This window comes from Ochotona princeps, chromosome X (assembly GCF_030435755.1).
Source record: "Ochotona princeps isolate mOchPri1 chromosome X, mOchPri1.hap1, whole genome shotgun sequence".
Taxonomy (NCBI): domain Eukaryota; kingdom Metazoa; phylum Chordata; class Mammalia; order Lagomorpha; family Ochotonidae; genus Ochotona; species Ochotona princeps.
Window position 1 is genome coordinate 32,377,899 of NC_080865.1, and position 22,277 is coordinate 32,400,175.

A 22,277-nucleotide genomic window follows, 5' to 3' on the forward strand; every position below is an offset into this window, starting at 1 on the left:
CGGGGGCTGGAAGCAGGGGAACGGAACAATCCTGACCAAGTCACAGAAGTATTACTGGGGGATTTGTTGCGGTGGGTGGGGTGGGGGTGACAGCGCATTGCTGACACCCTCTGTTGGCATCCCAGTGTCTGGGCTGTCTACCTGGAGAAAGAGCTTCAGTGATAGACTCAGGATTTTATTTTCTGGGAAAACAGAAAGATGGCTAGCGACTAGGCTGGCTTCCTTGCCATTCTCCTCCCCTCACAGTGGGATGTGAGTATGGCACAAGCTCTCATAACACACACAGAGTGGGGTTGAGGGTTTTCGTGGTCTTTCTCGGCTCAGCTCCCCTACAGCAGGGTCAGGGACTACTGACCAGGGAACAATAAAAGCGTGCACTCTGAGCAGAACTGCAATTAGCATTGACATTCGGTTTGCTATCGTCATTTCACACCCCAAGGACAAAGCAGTTGTCCTGTTGCCAGGCAACGAGCAAATGTAGCCTCCCCACCCCCAACAGGTAAGAGGCCACTAAAAAATTTTCAACCTATGAGTTGGATAAAACCCCGCCCAGAAACATGGAACACACTTGGTAGCCACTTCTGGTTTAGGAGAGCGATTACCCCCGTCCCACCTCTTTCTCTAAGCATTTTAACCTTGCAGACATACAATGTCCTTGGTACCAGATTGCTGGAGTTCTACCAGGAAGCCAAGGGACGGAGAAAGAAACTATTTCCCAGCTCTTATATGAGCCCACAGCAGTCATGTATCAGCCTTCTTCCCCAGGAGCTCTGTACTTTGGCCTGACAAAGTATTACACTAAGTCTCAAGGGTCAGAAACTCAACCTTGGCCAATGTCTCCAAATAGCTTTCAGCAGCAGTACAGTCAATGCTGTATGTTTGCTCTCTCCACCCCTCCCTTCCTAGGGACCATCCACCATGGAATGCCCTGACTCACAGGGCCAGCAGACCAATGGGGCGGGTGGTGAGAGGAAGTGGAAACATAATGAAACACCCAGAAGGCAGCAACCTGACAGGTCTTTGGCACTATGCTGCAGACTGAGCCAAGTTTGCATGGTAGCTCCTTCGCTTCTGAGCCAGCTTCCTGCTAAGGCGCACCCTGAGAGATGGCAGATGAGGGCCCAAGTACTTGGGTCCCTGTCACCCAGGAAAGAAACTCAGATGGAGTTCCTGAGTCCTGGCTTCAGGCGCAGCTTCAGCTGCTGGGGGCTTTTGGGCGCAAGCCAGTGGATGAAAGATCTCTTTCTTTTTTGTATATGTGTGTGTCTTTCTCTCTGTTTCACTCCGCCTTTGAAATAAAATAAACCCGTTCCTTCTTTTTTTTTTAAGAGAGACTCCCCCTGTACCAGAACACCGTGATAGCTGCTATGCTCAGACACCAATCCTGAGGTCTATTACACATATATGGAAGGGGATGGGGGGGGTGCCAAGTTTTTCTCTCAAAACACAGATTGCAAGCAAAGTACTTTGAATATTTCGAGTGCTATTTGAATGCTGACTAGCAACAATCACCCAACAGTCTTTTACAATTAGAGCAAACTGAAATTTTCCCGTACTGAGTCATTCATGAGTGAAAAGGAAGAAGCCAGCTCACAAAAGGGAGGAGATACTGACCATAAAATACACAACCTGAGCATACACTGAGAAGTGTTATTTTAGCTGTGGGAGTACACACTCCCTACCCCACTAGTTACACAAGAAGGGCTGGGTTAGCACAGGGTTCCCCTGGCTCCGCACAAGGGCCTGGTGTACAGAAGGGCAACTTACCTGACATACAAGGACCTCTTCTCACTGGTTCGGAGGGACCCAGACCCAGAGCTCATGCTGCTGTTCATCATTTGTTCTCGCAAATCATGTATCTTTGATTCAAAACGACTGTACTCTGTCAGGCAAACAAGGGAAGAAACAGGAAAAAGGATGAATCCAAGGAGCTCCCCTGAGCCCGCATGCAGTGGCCAAAAGGCCGGGAGGACACTTGGTTTCAAAGCAGCCAGAACCAGCCCAGTCAGTCTTCACTTTGATAAGCAGAGTCCCTCCTCCCAGCAATAGAAAGGCACACTTCTCTCCACCCCAGAGAGGAACAGAAGGAAAGAATGCACCTGGAAATGGAGTCCCATTGGAGCATGTCAAATGGAAAAATGCTTTTATCTGCCTCAAAAATCTCACTGAGCATTAACCACACACACAGAGAGAGAAAGAGAAAGAGAGAGAGAAAGAAGAAAAACATTGGAAGGAGGTTCCAGAGCTGCCTTTATACATCTCTAGAGCAGGCACTGAGGCCCAAGGAGAGCAGATGGGAAAGGAGACTTTCCCAAAATGCGGACTGCAGAGAGCAGATGGCCCAGAGACAAAGGGGTGGGGGATGGGGGGCGGGAGAGGATGGTGGCTGGGAAGGACCTGAGGTCATCCTGTCACCCTTAAACAAGGATGGGGGGGGGAAGCACTATGGCCACACAGTAGGAAGGTAAAAACAAGCCTCACACACACATAAAAAGGACAGCTCTCCTGAGCTATGGCCTCTTGGACTCCAGCAACAATTAAGCAGTGACCATGAATTCTCCCAAACTTGGAAGTATGCTCACACCACTCACCTCCAAAACTAACTAGTCAGTGAGGGCCTAAGTCCACATCCAGCCTTGCAGCCTGCTGAAACCATTGCAATGGCCGGAAACAGGCTTATCGTTCTGCCTCCACAGGTAGCTATATAGGTTTATGGCCAATTTAAGAAAACCTGATATAGGAAAATTAACTCTAGCTGTATAATTATTGTAAAAGGCTTTTTATAGTGCTGGTTTACTGTGACATTTTCCTAGTACATTTAAAATACAATATTCACACTTACCACACATACACACAATTACACAACATGTTTCAGGTCTATAATTACTGCAGAAAATGGGGGGTATATCTAAGGCACAGGGTGTGGAAACGGCATTCCTTTACCAGGACAAGCTGACTGTAAAGCGAGTCAAAATGTATACTAGGGATTGCAGGTTGGGGAACTGTTTTAAAAAGACCAACACGATTCCAAAGGGGAAAAAAAATTCCACAAAAGCATTTTCATGCACCATGGAAGGCTGGCAAGAAACATCCTCACCCAGTCTGTATGGCTCTACAGGGGAAAACCAGACACCTGTTCCAACACCTGACACTCTCCTCTGCCCCAGCAAAGCAGCCTGACCTTCAGGGGGTATAAAAGGAAATGCTAAAAAGCCTAAAGGGGAAAGAAAATTGAGTTGTAAGTCATGAAAATTAAGCCAGTTTCCTTTTTCTTCGCTGAGGTATTAGTGGAGTCAACTGGTTAAATTCCTGTGTTATTTCATTCATCACGCACTGGCATTATGGTGATTTGTCCTCATTACCTATTCCTGTCTCTGAAATCCTGGAGGAAGCAGTGAAATCACTGACTCACTCATTAAAGGGTGGGGGGGGGAGAAAAAGAGACAACAGCTGGACAATGTCGCTGTTCTGAGGGTTACAAGGCAATACATCAATATCAATGAAGGGTCCTAATCTAAGGTAGAGAAGATGGTGACTGCTTGGTTGTGAAAGCCTTGGACTGCCCCAAGAGTGCAGCAAGCTGGTCTACCTCTAGAGATGGCCCTGGCACTGGCCCCACTTCAGGAGTCAACCTTTTAACCTGGTTACAGATTGCTTCCCCTCCCTTCCTTTCTGGCCCTCCTCCAAGCTACCATTAGGACTTCAGCGAGGAGAGCTCAGAGAGATTTTATTTCTGAACGGCCAGTCCTTTTTGGGGAATATAAGGAAAAGACAAAGCTATGCATTGAAACCCAAACACAAGAACACAATGTATTTTTTTTAAGCCTCTCTCAAAACCTGTTTATGTATTTCCTTCTTTGGAATTGCCTTGCCCACTGAACTCAAACTCAGCAGCAGGTCATCACAGTTGCTTAGTAACTACATTTCTTAAAAAAAAAAAAAAAACCTTTAAAAAATAAATAACCAGCAAACCACCATTTCCTCAAAGCTTCCAATCCAAGGTTGGTAAGTCTCAGCCAGTAAATTCACTTAAAACAGACTACACAGAGAGAACAAAGCTATTGCTTTAAGGAATCTACTTTTTTTTTCTGTGCTAACAAGAGTTCCTATTTAATAATTTTTATTACTCCTTTTTCTCCCCATTTAGAGGATTTCCTTAGAAGTCCAGTTACTCATCATCAGTCTCTAGCTTCTAATCTGCTAGGCACAGAGTAGCCTCAGAGTAAATGATTCTTGGGAAATGAGGAGCAATCTAGGAAATTGTGTCCAAGTTGATGCCTGTGTGCTCTTACGAATTAGCCTAATGACTTAGTTGACCCATGGTTGCCAAAGGCCATTAAAGAAGTATTTCCATTTTACTTCTTAAAAAAAAAAAAGATTTTTTTATTGGAAAGTCAAATTTACAGAGAGAAGGAGAGACAGAGACATCTTTTGTCCACTGATTCACCCCCCTAGTGGCCATAAAGGCCAACAGCCAGGAACCAAGAGCTATTTCTGGTCTCCCACGCGGGTGCAGGGTCCCAAAGCTCTGGGCTGTCCTCAACTGCTTTCCCAGGCCACAAGCAGGGAGCTGGGTGGGAAATGGAGCAGGTTACCTTACTGGGACCTCCCATTTTGCTTTCTGTTCTGGAGGTTAATTGTTGGGAGCAATTGGGGTTTATAAACACCCTTTAGAGATGCGAAATAACCCACAATAGGCATCTGGTTAACAGACATCAAAAGAAAAAAACATTCTAACAAAACATTGTCTAGAATGGGCTTAAGGTAGATATTATCTCCTCTTAGTAAAGAGGTTAACATTTTCCCAGGACACAGGCTTCCCTTCAACAGCTTCAAAACAGAGCTGACCCAATAACCTAGTGGCTAAATCCTCTCCTTGCATGCACTGGGATTTCATATGGGCGTCAGGTCATATCCCAGCTGCTCTACTTCCCACCCAGTTCCCTGCCTGTGACCTGGGAAAGCGTAGGGACCCTGAGCCCATGTGGGAGACCCAGAAGCAGCTCCTGGCTCCTGACTTCAAATTGGCTGAGCTCTGGCTGATGTGGCCATTTAGGGAGTGAACCAACGGACAGAGGATCTTTTTTCCTGTATCTTTTTCTGTATCTCCTTCTCTCTGTAAATGTGCCATTCCAAGAGGAATGGATAAACTTAAAAAAAAAAAAGAGCCTTCAAAACAGGAGCTGGATCGTGGTGTTGCCTGCAGTGCCAGGATCCCAGCTATTCTCTGATCAAGCTCTCTAATGAATGGCATAAGAACTTGGGTCCCTGCACCTGGTTTTGGCCTAGCTCAGCCATGACTATTGTGGCTATTTAGGGAGTGAACCAGAGAATGAAAGATGTCTGTCTCTCTGTTATTTTGCCTTCCTAAGAGAAAAAAATATTTTTAAAGATTTATTTATTTTTTATTTCAAAGGCAGATATGCAAAGAGGAGGAGAGACAGAGAAGATCTTCAGCCCGATAATTCACTTCCCAAATGACCACAACGGTGGGTGCTGCACCAATCGGAAGCCAGGAGCTTCTTCCTGGTCTCTCACACAGGTGCAGGGCCCCAAGGCATTGGGCTGTCTTTGACTGCCTTCCCAGGCCACAAGCAGGGAGCTGGATGGGAAGCAGGGCTGCCAGGATTAGAACCGTTGCCCATATGGGACTGGTACATTTACGGCAAGGACTTCAGCCACTAGGCCACTGCACCGGGCCCCAAAGAAAAAATTTTTAAACAAAAGCATCAAAATAACTACAGAAGAGGACTTGGATATTATTTCAGGAGATGGAGATGCTAATTATTCTAATTTGATCACTACATATTTTATACATATATTAAATATAGTACTGTACCCATAAATAAATACAATGACATGGATTTAAAAATTAAAATGCATCTAAATTTTGAAACTTCACAACTTGCCTAGGTCCCTCCTTTTCTCTACTCAAAATCAATACAGGGCCCTGCATGGTAGCCTAGTGGCTAAAGTCATCACCTTGCATGCGCTGGGATCTCACATGGGCACTAGTTCAAGTCCCGGGTGGCCTCGCTTCCCATCCAGCTCCCTGCCTGTGGCCTAGCAAAACAACCTAGGATGGGGCCCGGTGGCATGGCCTAGTGGCTAAAGTCCTCGCCTTCAATGCCCCAGGATCCCTTATGGGCGCCGGTTCTAATCCCGGCAGCTCCACTTCCCATCTAGCTCCCTGCTTGTGGCCTGGGAAAGCAGTCGAGGACGGCCCAAAGCTTTGGGACACTGCACCCACGTGGGAGACCTGGAAGAAGTTCCTGGATCCTGGCTTCGGATCAGCATAGCACCAGCCGTTGCGCTCGCTTGGGGAGTGAATCATCGGACGGAAGATCTTCCTCTCTGTCTCTCCTCCTCTCTGTATATCCAATAAAAATAAATAAAATCTTCAAAAAAAAAAAAAAACCATCTTAGGATGACCCAAAGCCTTGGGACCCTGCACCGGCTTGGGAGACACAGAAGAGGCTCCTGGCTCATGGTTTCGAATTGGTTCAGTCGCAGCCACTTGGGGAGTGAATCATCGGAAAGATTTTCCTCTTTTTTCTCCTCTCTGTATATTTGTCTTTCCAATAAATAAATAAATAAATAAATCTTTAAAAAACCAATACAGCTCTTGCTGAGGGTTTCTCCTTAGTCAAAGTCATTGCCTAGGAAGCCCACCTTGACCTGTCTGTAACACAGAGAGCCCACTTCAAATAAGCTACTTTAAAGAAGCAGCATTTTGAGCTGGTATCTTGTCATGGCGGGTCAAGCTACCACCTGTAACTCCAGCATCCCATATGGGCACCTGGTCATGTCCTAACTGTTCCATTTTTGATCCAGCTCCTTGCTAATGGTCTGGGAAAGCAACAAAAGAGAGCTCAAAAGTTTGGGTGCCCCATACCCATGTGGGAGACCTGGATGAAGCTCCTGGCTTCAGTCTGATCTGATCCAGTTCTGAATATCATGGCCACCTAGGAAGTGATCCAGTAGATGGAAGATTTCTTTCCCTCGCCTTCTCTTTGTGCCCTCCCTCCCCCTCTGTGGCTGATTTTCCAATACATCTTTTTTTTTTTTTAGTAAAGATGCAATATTATTAAAATCAAAACTCTATCTAATTGTGCTTTATTCATCTCTTCCATTCAGATTGAACCCAATCATTTGTGACCCACAAAGATATCCACAGTGAGTCATCCTTTGCTCTCTCACTCCATTTTGCCAGTTGCTAATTACAGAGAGAGAACAAGTGGGAGGGGATGCAGCCAGAAGCGAGTGCCAAAACAAGGTTTCTCACTGACCACCCTGGGGTGCCTCTAGAAGATCAGGATTTTTGGACTCCACCCCAGACACAAGAAATCAGAATCTACTGAGTGGGACCCAGAAATCTGTCTTTTAACAAGCATCAAGGCGATTTTGATACCCAGTACATTTTGAAGCTGTTGGTCTTGCTTTACAGAACTGGGTTTTGTTAGCCCAAAGGAAACATAAGATGAGGATCTTGTGGTGTGTCTCAAGTGGCATACAGGGAGGGGAGAGAGGGTTGGGAAGCCCTCAGAAATAAGATTTGCCAATACAATTTTAAGTCCCAGGGAAAAAGAAAGTGTGAAATCACAGGTCACTGTCCAATGTACCAGGAAAGAAAACTGACCTTACACTTTTCTTTCTTCCTTATAAAAGTATGACATGGCCTGGTGTAATGGCTTCATTCGCTATTCCTCACCTTGCAAGCGCCAGTTCACTTCCCGGCAGCCCCACTTCCCATCCAGCTCCTTGCTTTGTGGCCTGGGAAAGCAGTAGAGGACGGCCCAAAGCCTTGGGACCCTGTACCTATATAGGAGGCTTGGTAGAAGCTCCAGGCTCCTGACTTTAAAGTGACTCAGCTCTAGCCACTGCAGCCACTTGGGGAGTGAACCAGAAAATGGAAGAGCCTTTTCACTGTCTCTCCACTCTGTACATATCTGCCTTTCCAACAAAAATAAATAAACCTTTTTTTTTTTTAAAAAGTATGATATCCTGTGTTTTTTAAATTGAATTTTCTTCTTCAAACATGTCTGTATCATTTCTCCATCCCAACATCCAAAAGTAATCACTGTTAGTTATTTTAGTATGTATCCTTCCAGGCTTTCTTTCATAGATATATTGTTTATAGAGATGCACTCAACTCACATACCAATTCACATATGTACCCTTTTTATTCTCTGATAAATCATTGAAAACCATCCATTTCCGTATATACAGACCTCATTATTTCACTTTTTGCTTCAATCTGAAAGAGATATTTTCCATCTCCTGATTCACTCCCTAACTGCCTACAGCAGCCAGCATTGGGCCAAGCCAAAATCAGGATCCTGGAATTCAATTTGGGTCTCTCATGTTGGTAGTAGAAACTCAAGTACTTGGGCCATCATCTGCTACTTTACAGGTTTATTAGCAGGAAGTCGAGCCAAGACTCAAACCCAGGCCTTCTGACTGAGGATGTGGGCATCATGAGCGGCATCTTCATCACTCACCAGTCCCAGACCCTGTTCTTTTTAAACTGTAGTATTACAAATTACAGGCAGACCACAATTTATTTAGTTAAATCCCAATTGATACAAATTTAAAATGGTTTACAATATATAATGTTAGTCAATGCTGCATTGTATATTTGCATGAACACTTCTATAGCAGATTCATTCCTACAAGTGAAACTGCAGGGTCAAATTACATGCACATTAAATTTGTGATTGGCACTACCAAAGTGAACCCCAACATTCTGAAATCTTCCTGACTGTGAGGTTAAAGTATTATTCTAAAGCTTCCAGCAGCTTTCCTGTTTCTGAAGTGGAGGCAGAATTTACCTTTGAGGACAGATTGATCTTTCGTTTGTGGAAAAACCCTTTAATGAGCATTACTTACACAAAAGTAAAGCCAAGATTTTATTCTGGACTGGTCAAAGACAAAGAGGAGCTAAACTGTGTTCTCCCCACATACTAATGGAAAAGGCTGCCCTACTGGTAGGTGGAGTTGCCAATTCTCCCACAGGTCTTTCTTCTCTCTCTCTCTCTCTCTCTCTCTCTCTCTCTCTCTCTCTCTCTCTCTCTCTCTCTCTCTCCTTTCCAGGAGCTGTTTCCTAACTCACAGCTGGTTTTGGCTTCCACCTATAAGACACTTAACAACCTCTGTAAGGATCTCCCTCTAGACATGACCACTTGGTCCCTCCCTCACTTGAAAACTAAATTTTTTCTCCTTCACATCAAAACACCCCATAATTCTTAAAGAGGACTCCTCTTTCCCCTGCATGCCACCCATGTGTCTCCTCCAGTTTTGCTAATGATTCTTCCAAACTGCTTCCCAAGTTCGTGTTCCTGACTTGCACTATTTGCACCCTACTGTTGATTTTACCTCTTACTTGTGACTGCTGGATATCTGAGCCTCCTATGCCTTGCCGTGATTTAGCTCATTGTCTCATCTCTTCTCGGGCCATGCTCGAATGTTCTAACTGCACTTGTGTCCCCCAAGACTTTTAGGACTCTAATATAGCCTAGATTCTTATTAATAATCATTCCTGAAACTTCAACTTATAGTCACTTTGCCCAAGAGACTATGTCTACTCAACAGAAACTAAAGCATGTTGAGAGAGAGAGAGAGAGAGAGAGAGAGAGAGAGAGAGAGAGAGAGAGAGAACACAGAACTTCCACTCTCTGATTTGCAACAGCATGCACTAGGCTGGGATGAAACCAGGAACTCCATTGAGGTGTACCCTTATGGGTGGTAGAGTCGCAAGTACTTGAACATCTCTTCGCTACCCTCTCAAGTGCATTAGTGCAGAGCTAGATCAGAAGCAGACCTTGAACCAGCACTTAAAAATGGGATGTGGGGATTCTAAGCAGCAGCTCCACTTGCAGTGCTACACCTGCCCCAGAAACTAAAGCATTTTACTTCATCTCTCAACTCAATGTTAAAGAGCCGATATATACCCATTCTTCCATCACTCCCAGCCTACCTAGTGCATCTCTCATCACAGGTCCCCTTTTGAGCTAACCTGTTTGGAACATTTGAACACAGCTTTTCATTTCTGCCTGTTTTCTCCTGCTCCTAGAATTTCCTCCACTGCCTGACAAATGAACATCCTTTAGGCCCTTCAATATATTTCTTTCCCAACCCCAAAGTTTCATTCATTTGAATGTGTATCTATTTAAATATTTACTGAATGCTTAATATTTGCCACTATACTAACTCCTAGCACTATAATGGTGATCAAAATTGTTCCTGGAAATTATAGTCACAAAACAAAAACTACTTAATTACTATTTCAATTGTAACTGTGATAACTGCTATGCAGAAAAAGCTGAGAGACACTTCTAGAGTGATGTAACCTGGGGGTTGGGGGTGGCAGGGGAGGTTCAGCAAGCGTTTTTCTGAGTGGCATTTAAGCTGAGGCCAGGGCAAGGGGGTGGTGGTGCAAATGAAAGCAGTCCTCACTGCAGGAGCAAGGCCTTAAAGCCTGTGGTGAGGGTACTTGCCTTTACGTTGGCAGTAATGAATAAGAAGAAAAGCATGAAGAATTTCAAGGAAAGGAAGGACACGATCTGTGTATGGGGGGGTGTGAAACAGAGACAGACAGACGGACATCCTCTGGCTACCATGGGGAGAAACAATGTGCCTCTCACATCTACACTTAGAGGACCCTACTGTAAGTAGCCCCTGCTTTCACAGCACCCAAACCAGCTAGTCCTTCTAGATTCTGCTCAAACATGCCTAAGGCTGGGAAGCTCACTAATTCTTAAACCACTAAAGAGAAAAATTCATGTGTTGAGGGCTATTTCTTCTGCCAGCTTGTCTTAATTATGACATCTAAAACAGCATAAAACATGGTGGCTTCTCATCTTCCTAACAGTGGGAAGGAAGAGTTTAAAGAAGGTTGAATAAGTAGAAAAACCTTAAGACTGACTGGCATGTAGAATGAAAAGAGGGGAAGGTGAAGTGATGGCAGGCTGGAGGCCAAATTATAAGAGTAGGACTTCTCTTCTTAGGCTAAGGGAACCACTGTTGTTTTTTGTTGTTGTTGTTGTTTTGGGGGGTAAGATTTATTTATTTTTATTGCAGAGTCAGATACACAGAGAGGAGGAGAGACAAAGAGGAAGATCTTCCGTCCAATGATTCACTCCCCAAGTGACCGCAACAGTCGGTGCTGTGCCAATCCGAAGCCAGGAGCCAGGAACCTTTTCCTCCAGGCTCCCACGCGGGTGCAGGGTCCCCTGCTTTCCCAGGCCACAAGCAGGGAGCTGGACGGGAAGTGGAGCTGCCGGGATTAGAATCAGCACCCATATGGGATCCCAGAGCGTTCCAGGCGAGGACTTCAGCCAGTAGGCCACCACGCTGGGACCCACTGTTGTTTTAAAAAGTTAGTTTGGGGCTGGCATTGTGGCATAGTGGGTTAAAACTGCTGCCTGCAATACTGACATCCCATATTGGCACGAAGATTAATTCCCAGCTGCTCCATTTCTAATGCAGCTCCCTGTTAAAGTACTTGGGAAAACAGCAAAAGATGACCCAAGTGTTTGAGTCCCTGCACCTAATTGAGAGACTCAGATGAAGGTCCTGGCTCCTAGCTTCTGCCTGGCCCATTCCCACCTAGGCCATCTGGGGAGTGAACCAACCAATAAAAACTCTCTCTCTCTCTCTCTCTCTCTCTCTCTTTCTCGCTCTCTCTCTCTCTCTTTCCCTCACCCCGTAACTCTGCCTTTGAAGTAAATAAAATTAAATAAACCCTAAAAAAATGTTAAGTCATACAATCAGAACTAAGTTTGAAAAATTATTCTGGGAATACAATAGAAACTGGAAAGCTAAGAGAAAAACATCAGAGTACAGGAAGCCATTCTACTAGTACAGACAATAATTTCAAAGGTCCAACCTAATTTGGGGCTGATACCAATAGAAAAAGCGAGCTATATAAGAGCTAGAAGAAACTTGCCTTCTGATTAGAGATATAAGGTGAGAAATGATCAAAGGCAATTTGAGCCCAGGAAAATGTGGGATAATATCAGGCATAATAGAGAATGGTCATGATGCTCTCAAAATAAATTATTCCTTCTCCAAGCTAAATATTGTTATTTTCCTAACTACTGTTCCTCCAACATGGTTTCCAGACCTTCTACTACTTCTGCCTTTAAAATCTCCTGCACGAAATTAGTAGTGATGTCATTTCCTTGAGTAAACTACAAGCTCCTTGATGTGGTTTTTGTTGCCGTCTTAAAACTTTAGTTTGATGACCTGTACCCTTACAGAGTTGATGAACTCCGACTGAACATGCTAACTCACTCCAGAGATCCGGCAGGACAAACATGGACTTCTTGAGTCTTAAATGCTGGTTCCTCAAGAGCAAACTTAAGAAAAAACAATGCAGACTTTCTCCTTCCACCCATCCAAACATGCTAAAAACTGCCCAACAAAACCACAAACCACTTCTGCAAAACACTGACATGTCAGAGGTTTCAAGATATAATTAACAGCCCAATAAACACCAAAGGAGACTGAAACTGCTATGTTCGCTAACATAAATTGGACACACACCCAAGTCTTCAAAACCAACTACTCCAGGACTGCTCTGAAATCTATCTACTTGAAAATGACATGAAAACCGGTCTTTTAAGAATTGAAAAGGGGGGCCCGGCGGCATGGCCTGGCGGCGTGGCCTAGCCACTAAAGTCCTCGCCTTCAATGCCCCAGGATCCCATATGGGCACCAGTTCTAATCCCGGCAGCTCCACTTCCCATCCAGCTCCCTGCTTGTGGCCTGGGAAAGCAGTCAAGGATGGCACAAAGCCTTGGGACCCTGCACCTGCGTGGGAGACCCAGAAGAGGTTCCAGGTTCCTGGCTTCAGATTGGCTCAGCTCCAGCCGTTGCAGCCACTTGGGGAGTGAATCATCAGATGGAAGAACATCCTCTCTGTCTCTCCTCCTCTCTGTATATCTGCCTTTCTAATAAAGTAAGTAAATAAATAAATCTTTTTAAAAAAAAAAAAAGATGGCACGTGTCATTAACCTGAAGGAGCTGAAAGGTGCTCAGGTTTTCAATCTATATTAAGTGTTTTTATTAAGGTCGTTTTTGATTATAGGCAGGGAGATGTTGAAGGAACAGAAAACAAATGGTAGCAACAAAGGGCATTTTATTCTGCCTACTGTATAGACTAACTGATTTGAATAAAGATATAAAAAGGAAAAGGTATGAAAAAGAATAAAAGTCATGCCTATCAAATTTGGAAATGACAATGTTGGGGAGACAGCTGGATGACAGACTTCCCACACACGGATTGTGACAGGAACAATCAGAATATGCAAATAAAAATAAAGTGGAAAAGAGAATTATCATTTCCTGACCATGAGTCCTCACACAAGCACCAAGTATGGAAGACATGGCTGAATAACAGCTCGTGTCTTCGGTCATTAGAAATTCAAAATGAAGCAACAGCTACTGAAAATGTTCCTTTACACCTGTAGAAGTGCAAGTATTCAAATCTCAACCTAGAGCATACGTCGGGCTGTGCTGCTAGGACACTCTTCTCCCCTGGAGAGCTCCTGGGCTCTGACTCGGGACTCCAGCTTGCCTCCATGGCAGACCCTAGCGGGCAGCAGCAGAGGCTCAGCTGACTGCCTTCCCGCCGCTCACACACTGGAAACCTGCACTGTATTCCTAGCTCCCAGCTTTGACTCTTGCCCAGTTCTGGCCTTTGCAGGCATTTGGGGAACAAGCCATCTGACTGGGAGCTCCCTGTTTCTTAAATAAATAAATAAATAAATTCCAAAATCTCAAAGTTACACAAGCATTCAATTCCCTTTGTTCAGCTGTCTTGAGGGTCCAACGAATCACTAACTGTGAACAACTGCCCCGCTCTGATGAAAATGAGGTTGGAACCTTAGAAAACACTCACAGACTCTGATGAATAGAAATTGGATTTTAGGTTTCCAAAGTGATCTCTGAACCAGAAACCCTCAGGAATACGTCTGAATGACAAGTGCCTGTCCCAACACTATGGTTAATATTTCCAAAAGAAATGGATGGAACTGAAAGTAAGATATGACCATTACAAAGATACTCATGGGCCCGGCGGCGTGGCCTAGCGGCTAAAGTCCTCACCTTGACTGCCCCGGGATCCCATATGGGCACCAGTTCTGATCCCGGCAGCTCCACTTCCCATCCAGCTCCTTGCTTGTGACCTGGGAAAGCAGTCGAGGACGGCCCAAAGCCTTGGGACCCTGCACCCACGTGGGAGACCTGGAAGAGGCTCCTGGCTTCGGATTGGCTCACCTCCAGCCATGGCGGCCGCTTGGGGAGTGAATCATTGCACGGAAGATCTTCCTCTCTGTCTCTCCTCTACGTATATCTGCCTTTCCAATAAAAATAAAATAAATCTTAAAAAAAAAAGATACTCATGAGTATGCAGTAAATGTATGAATTACCAAATTTCAACATATCTAGGTATCACAAACTTGCCTCTATAAAAATAACTACGATTCCCATCTTGGGTTAGTTTCTAATTATGGATCTACTATTTAAAGTAGTCTACAAGGATTGGTATTGTGGCATAATAGGTTAAGCTGCCATCTATAAAGCCAACATTCCATATGGGTACTGGTTTGAGTCCTGGCTTCTCAACCTGGATCAAGCTTCCTGCAGCATAGGATGATCCAAGTACTTAGGCCCTTGTACCCACGTGGGAGACCTGGATGAAGCTCCTGGCTCGAGGCTTTGCCTTAGTCCATCCCTGGCCTTTGTGGCCATCTGGGCTGTGAGCCAGCAGAGAGAAGATCTCTCTCTCTACTTCTCCCTTTCTCTGTAACTCTGCCTTTCAAATTAAAAAAAAAAAAAAAAAACTTAAAAAAATAAAGTAGTTGACACCTCTAAATAGGTAAGTGCTAATATTGCTCTTTTTTTAAGATTTATTTTTATTAGAAAGATGAATTTTATAGAGAGAAGGAGAAACAGAAAAGATCTTCCACCCACTGGTTCACTCCCCAAATGGCTATAATGGCCAGAGCTGAGCTGATCTCAATTCAGGAGCCAGGAGCTTGTTTTAGGTCTCCCACATGGGAACAGGGACCCAAGGACTCAAGCCATCCTTGGTTGCTTTTCCAGGTCATAAACAGGGAGCTGGAAGTGAAGTGGAGCAGCTGGGACAAAAACTGGCCTCTATAAGGAACAGAGGCATCCAGATGGAAGATGAACCTATTACGCCACCATGCCAGGACCCCTAACGTTGCTTCTAATACTGACATACTTATGATTTTGTAAACCAATCAATGAGGCTATTATGCCAGGCCCGTATAAAGTAATCTTTTCCACTTAACAGCAATGCTACAACATAGTAACCAAAACATATACATCTTGGGCCCGGCGGCAGAAGCTTAGCCGCTAAAGTCTTTGCCCTGAACGCACCGGGATCCCATATGGGCACCGGTTCTAATCCCAGCAGCTCCACTTCCCATCCAGCTCCCTGCTTATGGTCTGGGAAAGCAGTCAAGGACGGCCCAAAGCCTTGGGACCCTGCACCTGTGTGGGAGACCTGGAAGAGGTTCCAGGTTCCTGGCTTCGGATTGGCGCAGCATCGGCCGTTGCGCTCATTGGGGAGTGAATCATCGGACGGTAGATCTTCCTCTCTGTCTCTCCTCCTCTATGTATATCTGCCTTTCCAATAAAAATAAATAAATCTTTAAAAAAATATACATCTTAGGTTAACATGTGCTAACTGGAGCTAATGTAACCGATTTCCACATTGTACCAGCTCCATGCAGAGTCTAGATTCAACCCTTCTTCGTAGCAGTCACTCCCACAAGACCACAAACTCCGACACCCTTGAATGCGGAGATCAACTGAATCTCCTTTTAGGTCAAGTTTCTTAGGATACAGCTTAGAAAGTGGCACCAGGGAGACTTCCCACATTTACAGCTGTCAAAAACGGCTGAGCTCATTTTTCAGTACCTAGTAAACCCAGAGTCAAACATGACAGGGCAGAATACGAAAACCAACACCCAAACTGGGTGTGCACATAAAAGAATTTCATTTATAATAAAGGTGGTACTTCAAAACAGCAAAGGAAATCATGGATTATTTAATAAATGATATTGAGGTAATTCATTAGTATTTCATGCAGAAGTTACGTTAGTACCTTATGTTATAAATAAACTGTAGGCAGGTTAATGTTTTAGATTAAAGAAATGTAGAAACATTAAATAATGAGACTATAACAAGGTGAGTATTTGCTCTCTGGGTAGGGAAGGCCTTTCCAAATCTATGGGCAAGAAATAAAATACACAAAAGAAAACACTGATATATTTGACTGTATAAAAACATAAAATACCTATACATCAAGATAAAAATTAAGTGAAAAAGCAAAATAGAAACTGGGAAAAGGCTCCATGACATAAAGTGTTAACATTCTAACTAAAGTAAAGCCCTTATCTATCAATAAGAAGTGATGAACACACCTGATTCAGGAAAGAGGAAAGGATACGAACAGGTAATCCAAACCACACACACACACACACACACAAGTTCAATTCCATTATTAAGAAATGCATGTTAACATACAAATTAAGTAACATTTACAGCTATTAAATTTGTAGATTGTCTTAAATATCCCATGTTAGAGAGGATCTTGAAATAAATCCTACACTGTCAGTGGAGGTGGTAGCCAATTTGGCAAAATGTATCAAAAGCCTTAATTAAACATGTTCTATCTTGTGACTCAATAATTTCACTTACAGAAATTTATCCTGAGGAAATAATCACAGATTCACAAAAACCCAGTACAAGGATATGCATCAAAGAGCTTTGTGTAAGATCAAAACACTGGAAACCACCTAAATATCACCAATAGGGGAATAGCTACATGAATCAAGGGAACTTCAACAAGTTCATGGAAAACTGGAATTAAAAGTCATTTTTATTCTGATGCAAAAAAATGGAAATATATGCATATCTATTTCCTAATAAACATTTTCCATGAATTTTTTGAAATACTCTCAAATTGTGGCTCACCCAATACACAATATTATTTAACTTAAAAACTAGATTTTGGGCCCAGGATGGTAGCCTAGTGGCTGAAGTCCTCACCTTACATGCACCAGGATCCCATGTGGGTGATGGTTCATGTCCCTGCAGCCCCACTTCCCATTCAACTCCCTGCTTGTGGCCTGAGAAAGCAGCTGAAGACAGCCCAAAGCCTTGGGATCCTGCACCCGCATGGGAGACCCGGAAGAAGCTCCAGGCTCCTGGCTTCAGATCAGCTCAGCTCCCTGCTTATGGCCTGGGAAAGCAGCTGAAGACAGCCCAAAGCCTTGGGATCCTGCACCCGCATGGGAGACCAGGAAGAAGCTCCAGGCTCCTGGCTTCAGATCAGCTCAGCTCCCTGCTTATGGCCTGGGAAAGCAGCTGAAGACAGCCCAAAGCCTTGGGATCCTGCACCCGCATGGGAGACCCAGAAGAAGCTCCAGGCTCCTGGCTTCAGATCAGCTCAGCTCCGACCATTGTGGTCACTTGGGAAGTGAAATCAGCAGACAGAAATTCTTCCTCTCTGTATATCTGCCTTTCTGATAAAAATAAATAAATATTAAAACAAAAACAAAACAAAAACCTTTGGTCTCCAGGGCAAGTGTATGAGTAGTGTCTACATTCAAGTACCAGCTCTACTTCCAATTCCAGCTTCCTGCTAAAGTGCACCCTGGGAGGCAGCAGGCAAGTGCCCAAATGCTTAGGTCTCACAATGGGGATAGCCAGACTGAGTTTCAGTCTTCTAGCTTCAGCTTGGCCTAGCTCTGGCTGTTGTGGGCATTTGAGGAATGAACCAGTGGATGGACAATGAATCATTCAGTCCCAATCTCTCTCTCTCCCCGTCCCCCTTTGCCTTTTTCTCTTTGAAGAAAATAAATAAATAAATAAAACCACCATTTTGTCAAAGCATACATAATAACCTAGGAAAATATTCATGATATGTTACTGGAAAGAATATAAAATCAGCTAAACAGAATAATTCTAGCCCTCAAAAAATTGTTTTCATTTTTATTTGAATTACAGACATATATATACAGAGAGAGAGAGTGAAGAGAACTATTTCCATCGGCTGATCAGTTCCCAAATCAGTTCCCACAACAACCCGGGCTGAGACATGCCAAAGCCAAAAATTTGGAACTCAGTCAAGGTCTCCCACATGAGTGGCAGAGACCCAAATATTTGAGCCATCACCTTCTGCCTCCTAAAGTATGTACTAACAGAAAACTGGAATTGGGCATAGAGTCTGGATTGCTTAGAAGATGTTACTGTTATTTATTTGAAGGGCTGGGAATCACAAGAAAGAGAGCAAGAGCAGAGAGAAACAGAGAGAAAAATCTGCTGGTTCACTCCCCAGGCTGAGCCAAGCTGAAGCCAGCAGCCAGGAGCTTCTTCCTAGGTGCAGAGGCCCAGGCATTCAGGCCATTCTCTGCTGCTTTCCCAGGCCATTAGCAGGGAGATGGATTTTTGGGATCAGAGCTTCCAGGACTGAACTGGCGCCCATGTGGGATGTGGCTTTACCTTTTAGGCCACACCACCAGCAGCGGAACTTAGACTTTAACCCAAGCACTCTGATAGGGTATGCAAGTGTCCCAAGCATAAAGGCTATGTCAAATGCCTGCCCCGAGTAATTCTATTCTCAAAAGAAAGATATATGCATACACATATTATATGTTATGTAAAATAAAAATGTGTAAAAGTTTGAAGGGAAATAAACATACGTTAGTGGTAATCTCTGGAGGTAATTTTAAATATGCTTTGAAATTTTTCACTTGTACTTTGATGTATTTTTCCAATTTTCCACAAATCTAAAGATAATATTCATATCCAGGAGAAAATAAATATAATTAGAGAAATGTGGCAAGGCAGATTGAACAGCATAGGCTGAAGGACAAAGCCATGTCACATATATATATGCTAGAAACTTCCCTCCATGTTGCTCTTCACTAATTAATCATTTCCTCTGGAACTGATTATTCATCCAGTTCCAGACAAATCCATGTACATATATCACTGTTCTTACCCACACATCTTATCCAAAAGCACACTCAAGAAGCCCAATGCCTTGCTGAAATTCAGATATATTATATCTATCGTAACACCCTATCTACTGCACACTAACCCTGTCCACTCAAAAAATCTGGTCAGACTGCCATGACTTGTTTCACTTTGGTGAACCAATTCTTCCTTGTGCTCACCACTTTCTTCTGTGTATTTACAAAACTAAACATGTAGTCATAATCATCTCCTATGGAATTTAACCCAACTTGCACAGGTTTTTTTTTTTTTTTGTCTTTTGAAAATCTACATCCCTATTGCACATGTTTATAAAATTGTCATTTTTCTCTCTTGACTTTTTGAATGCTTCATCGTTTAGTTCCATCAAGTAGAAAGGTGAAAGAAAAAATCTCTGGGGCCTTTGTTTTGTAAAGGTGTCTAAAATTCAGAGAAAAACAAACAAGAATTTGTTTCAAGAGGATGAAAGCCTTATCACTGGAAAGGGAAGGCAGTTCAAGGCTGTAATAAGCTCAAGACTGCGAATTAGAGTCTAAATACAAATAGGAACTTGTAAACTGAATCCAAAACTTAAGGTTCACTTACTGAACAAAGAATTTGTGTTACAAGAAATATTAGAAATCATCTGGTATAGCCCATTTTACAAAAAATTGGAAAACTAAAGAGTCCCTAGTAGGTAAGTTAAGCACTATAACATCATTGAGCTACATAAAGTTTCAACTAGAATACCAGACTTTGGCTTCTCTACCATGCTTTTACACACAGAGATCCAGATTTTATAACGGAATGGTATCATTCATATGTAAAGGGAGCAAAAAATTTTTTTTAAATTTCAAGAACAGCAGTAGGACCAAATGATTCTACTTATCCAATTTCTCTATTTAAAATAAAAGAACAATGGGCCAGGTTCAGCAGCCTAGTGGCTAAAGTCCTCGCCTTGACTGTGGGGGGATCCCATATGGGCGCCGGTTCTAATCCCGGCAGCTCCACTTCCCATCCAGCTCCCTGCTTGTGGCCTGGGAAAGCAGTCGAGGATGGCCCAAAGCTTTGGGACCCTGCACCTGTGTGGGAGACCCGGAAGAGGCTCCTGGCTTCAGATTGGCTCAGCTTCAGTCATTGCAGCCACTTGGGGAGTGATGGAAGATGGAAGATGTTACACTCTGTCTCTACTATTCTCTGTATATCCGACTTTCCAATAAAAATAAAATGAATCCTTAAATAAACTGTTAAAAATAACAAAACAATAATCTTATTGTAAAATAGAAGACTAAAGCTTTAAACAGAGCAACAGTATCAATGCCAGGGTCAAGATTCCAACAAGCAATACATTTAGTTACAAAGAACTTCCAAAAAGCTATAATCAAATAAATAATTGTTTCATTATGATATATTATTCTAATCATTCTGCATCATCAGGAAAAACACTGGATTCCAAAAATCCTAGGAATTTGCCCCAAACCATCTAAACAAGGATTTTGCCCCAAACCATCTAAACAAGGACAAGAACACTGCTGTCTATCTACAATCCGAATACTTTGCCAAATCTAGTTATCATGTCCTCGGGCTACACACAATACAGCAAATCTAGCACACACACATCCAGCTCCAGGGAGCTAAACTGGAAAAAAAAAGCTCAATGTTTAAGCCTCTTCTACATTTACAAAACAGGGTAAGCCTAAAGGGTACAGTCACTTTGGGAAGACAGTCTGGCAGTTCATCACAAATGTTAAACATTAAGTTACCTTATGACCCAGCAATTCCACTCCTTGACATCTAATTCAAGAATGTTAAAAATACATGTTTGGGCCCGGCGGCGTGGCCTAGCGGCTAAAGTCCTCGCCTTGAAAGCCCCGGGATCCCATATGGGCGCTGGTTCTAATCCCGGCAGCTCCACTTCCCATCCAGCTCCCTGCTTGTGGCCTGGGAAAGCAGTCAAGGACGGCCCAAGGCTTTGGGACACTGCAACCGCGTGGGAGACCTGGAAGAGGTTCCTGGTTCCCGGCATCGGATTGGCGCAGCACCGGCCGTTGCGGCTCACTTGGGGAGTGAATCATCGGACGGAAGATCTTCCTCTCTGTCTCTCCTCCTCTCTGTATATCCGGCTTTCCAATAACAATAAAAATCTTTTTAAAAAAACATGTTCATAAAAACTTACATATAAATGTTTAAAGCAGTAATACTAACTGCTATCAAAAGGTACAAACAAACCAAATGTCTACCAACTGAAAAGCAGATAAACACAATGTGGTATAACCAGAGAATGAAATATTATTCGGTCGTTAAAAGGAAGGACACACTGATATTCGCTACCCATATGAATGAACCTCTAAATCACTGGAGATTCTTTCCAGGTCTCCCACGCAGGTGCAGGGTCCCAAGGCTTTGGACCATTCTCAACTGTTTTCCCAGGCCACAAACAGGGAGCTGGATGGGAAGTGGTGCCCCATATGGAATCCCATCACATGCAAGGTGAAGACTTTAGCCATTAGGCTACTATGCTGGGCCCATGTCTGGTAATTTTAAAACCACTGAACTGTGCATTTCAAATGGGTGCATTATCTAGCAGCTAAACTGACCCCCAATAAGCTTTAAGAAAAAGATAGGCCTGATCCTTTTTATTAGTTCAGTACTCCCAGCTATAGCTGTCCACATCCAAGCCCTAAACTCCTCTAACACTTACACAAGTAAGAGTAAGAGGTGGTTAGCCTCCTGGTTTCTTCCAACGACTGGAGTAGTAAAATAGTTGGCTTGCTCTGATTTCAAGTGCATTTGCAAAAAGGATGAGAAGCAAAGCGGGGGACCAAGCAAAGTAGAGCAAAACAGAGCAGTAAACAATGTGTACATGAAAACACTTAACACCACTAGCCATCCGGAAAATGCACATCAAAACCACAGTGAGATATCATTTCTCACCCACCTGGCTGGTTAGAATCAAAAAGATTAACAACAACAAATGCTGGAGAAGTTGTGGAAACATTGCAATCTTTACACGCTGCTAGAGAATATGAAAAGGTGCAGCGTGTCCAAAGGTTAAACACAGAGCCATCATATGATCCAGCAATTTTGCTTTGAGGTAAAACACACACCCGAGAAAATGTAAACATCTGTCCATGCAAATATGTACTTACTGATGTCCTTAAAAGCCTAGTCCTGATAGTGAAAAAGTAGAAACACCCAAATACTCATCAACTGATGGGAAATCAAAAGGTGATGTATACATACAGGAGCACTATTCAGCCAAA

The 22,277-nt window shown here is 43.5% G+C and overlaps 1 protein-coding gene across 6 annotated transcripts in view; it reads right to left on the reverse strand.

Moving 5' to 3' along the window:
• The window catches only part of DLG3 (discs large MAGUK scaffold protein 3), a 63,628-nt gene that overhangs the window by 26,475 nt on the left and 14,876 nt on the right, over positions 1-22,277 (reverse strand). For 4 of the 6 annotated variants that reach the window (XM_058658209.1, XM_058658205.1, XM_004595227.2 and 1 more), the window contains one exon: positions 1,768-1,882. In XM_058658209.1, the coding sequence (XP_058514192.1) occupies positions 1,768-1,882 (115 nt within the window). Of the gene's footprint in view, positions 1-1,767; positions 1,883-2,591; positions 2,639-21,952; positions 21,976-22,277 lie in introns of those variants that run through there. The other 2 variants (XM_058658206.1, XM_058658208.1) reach the window with 2 other exon arrangements.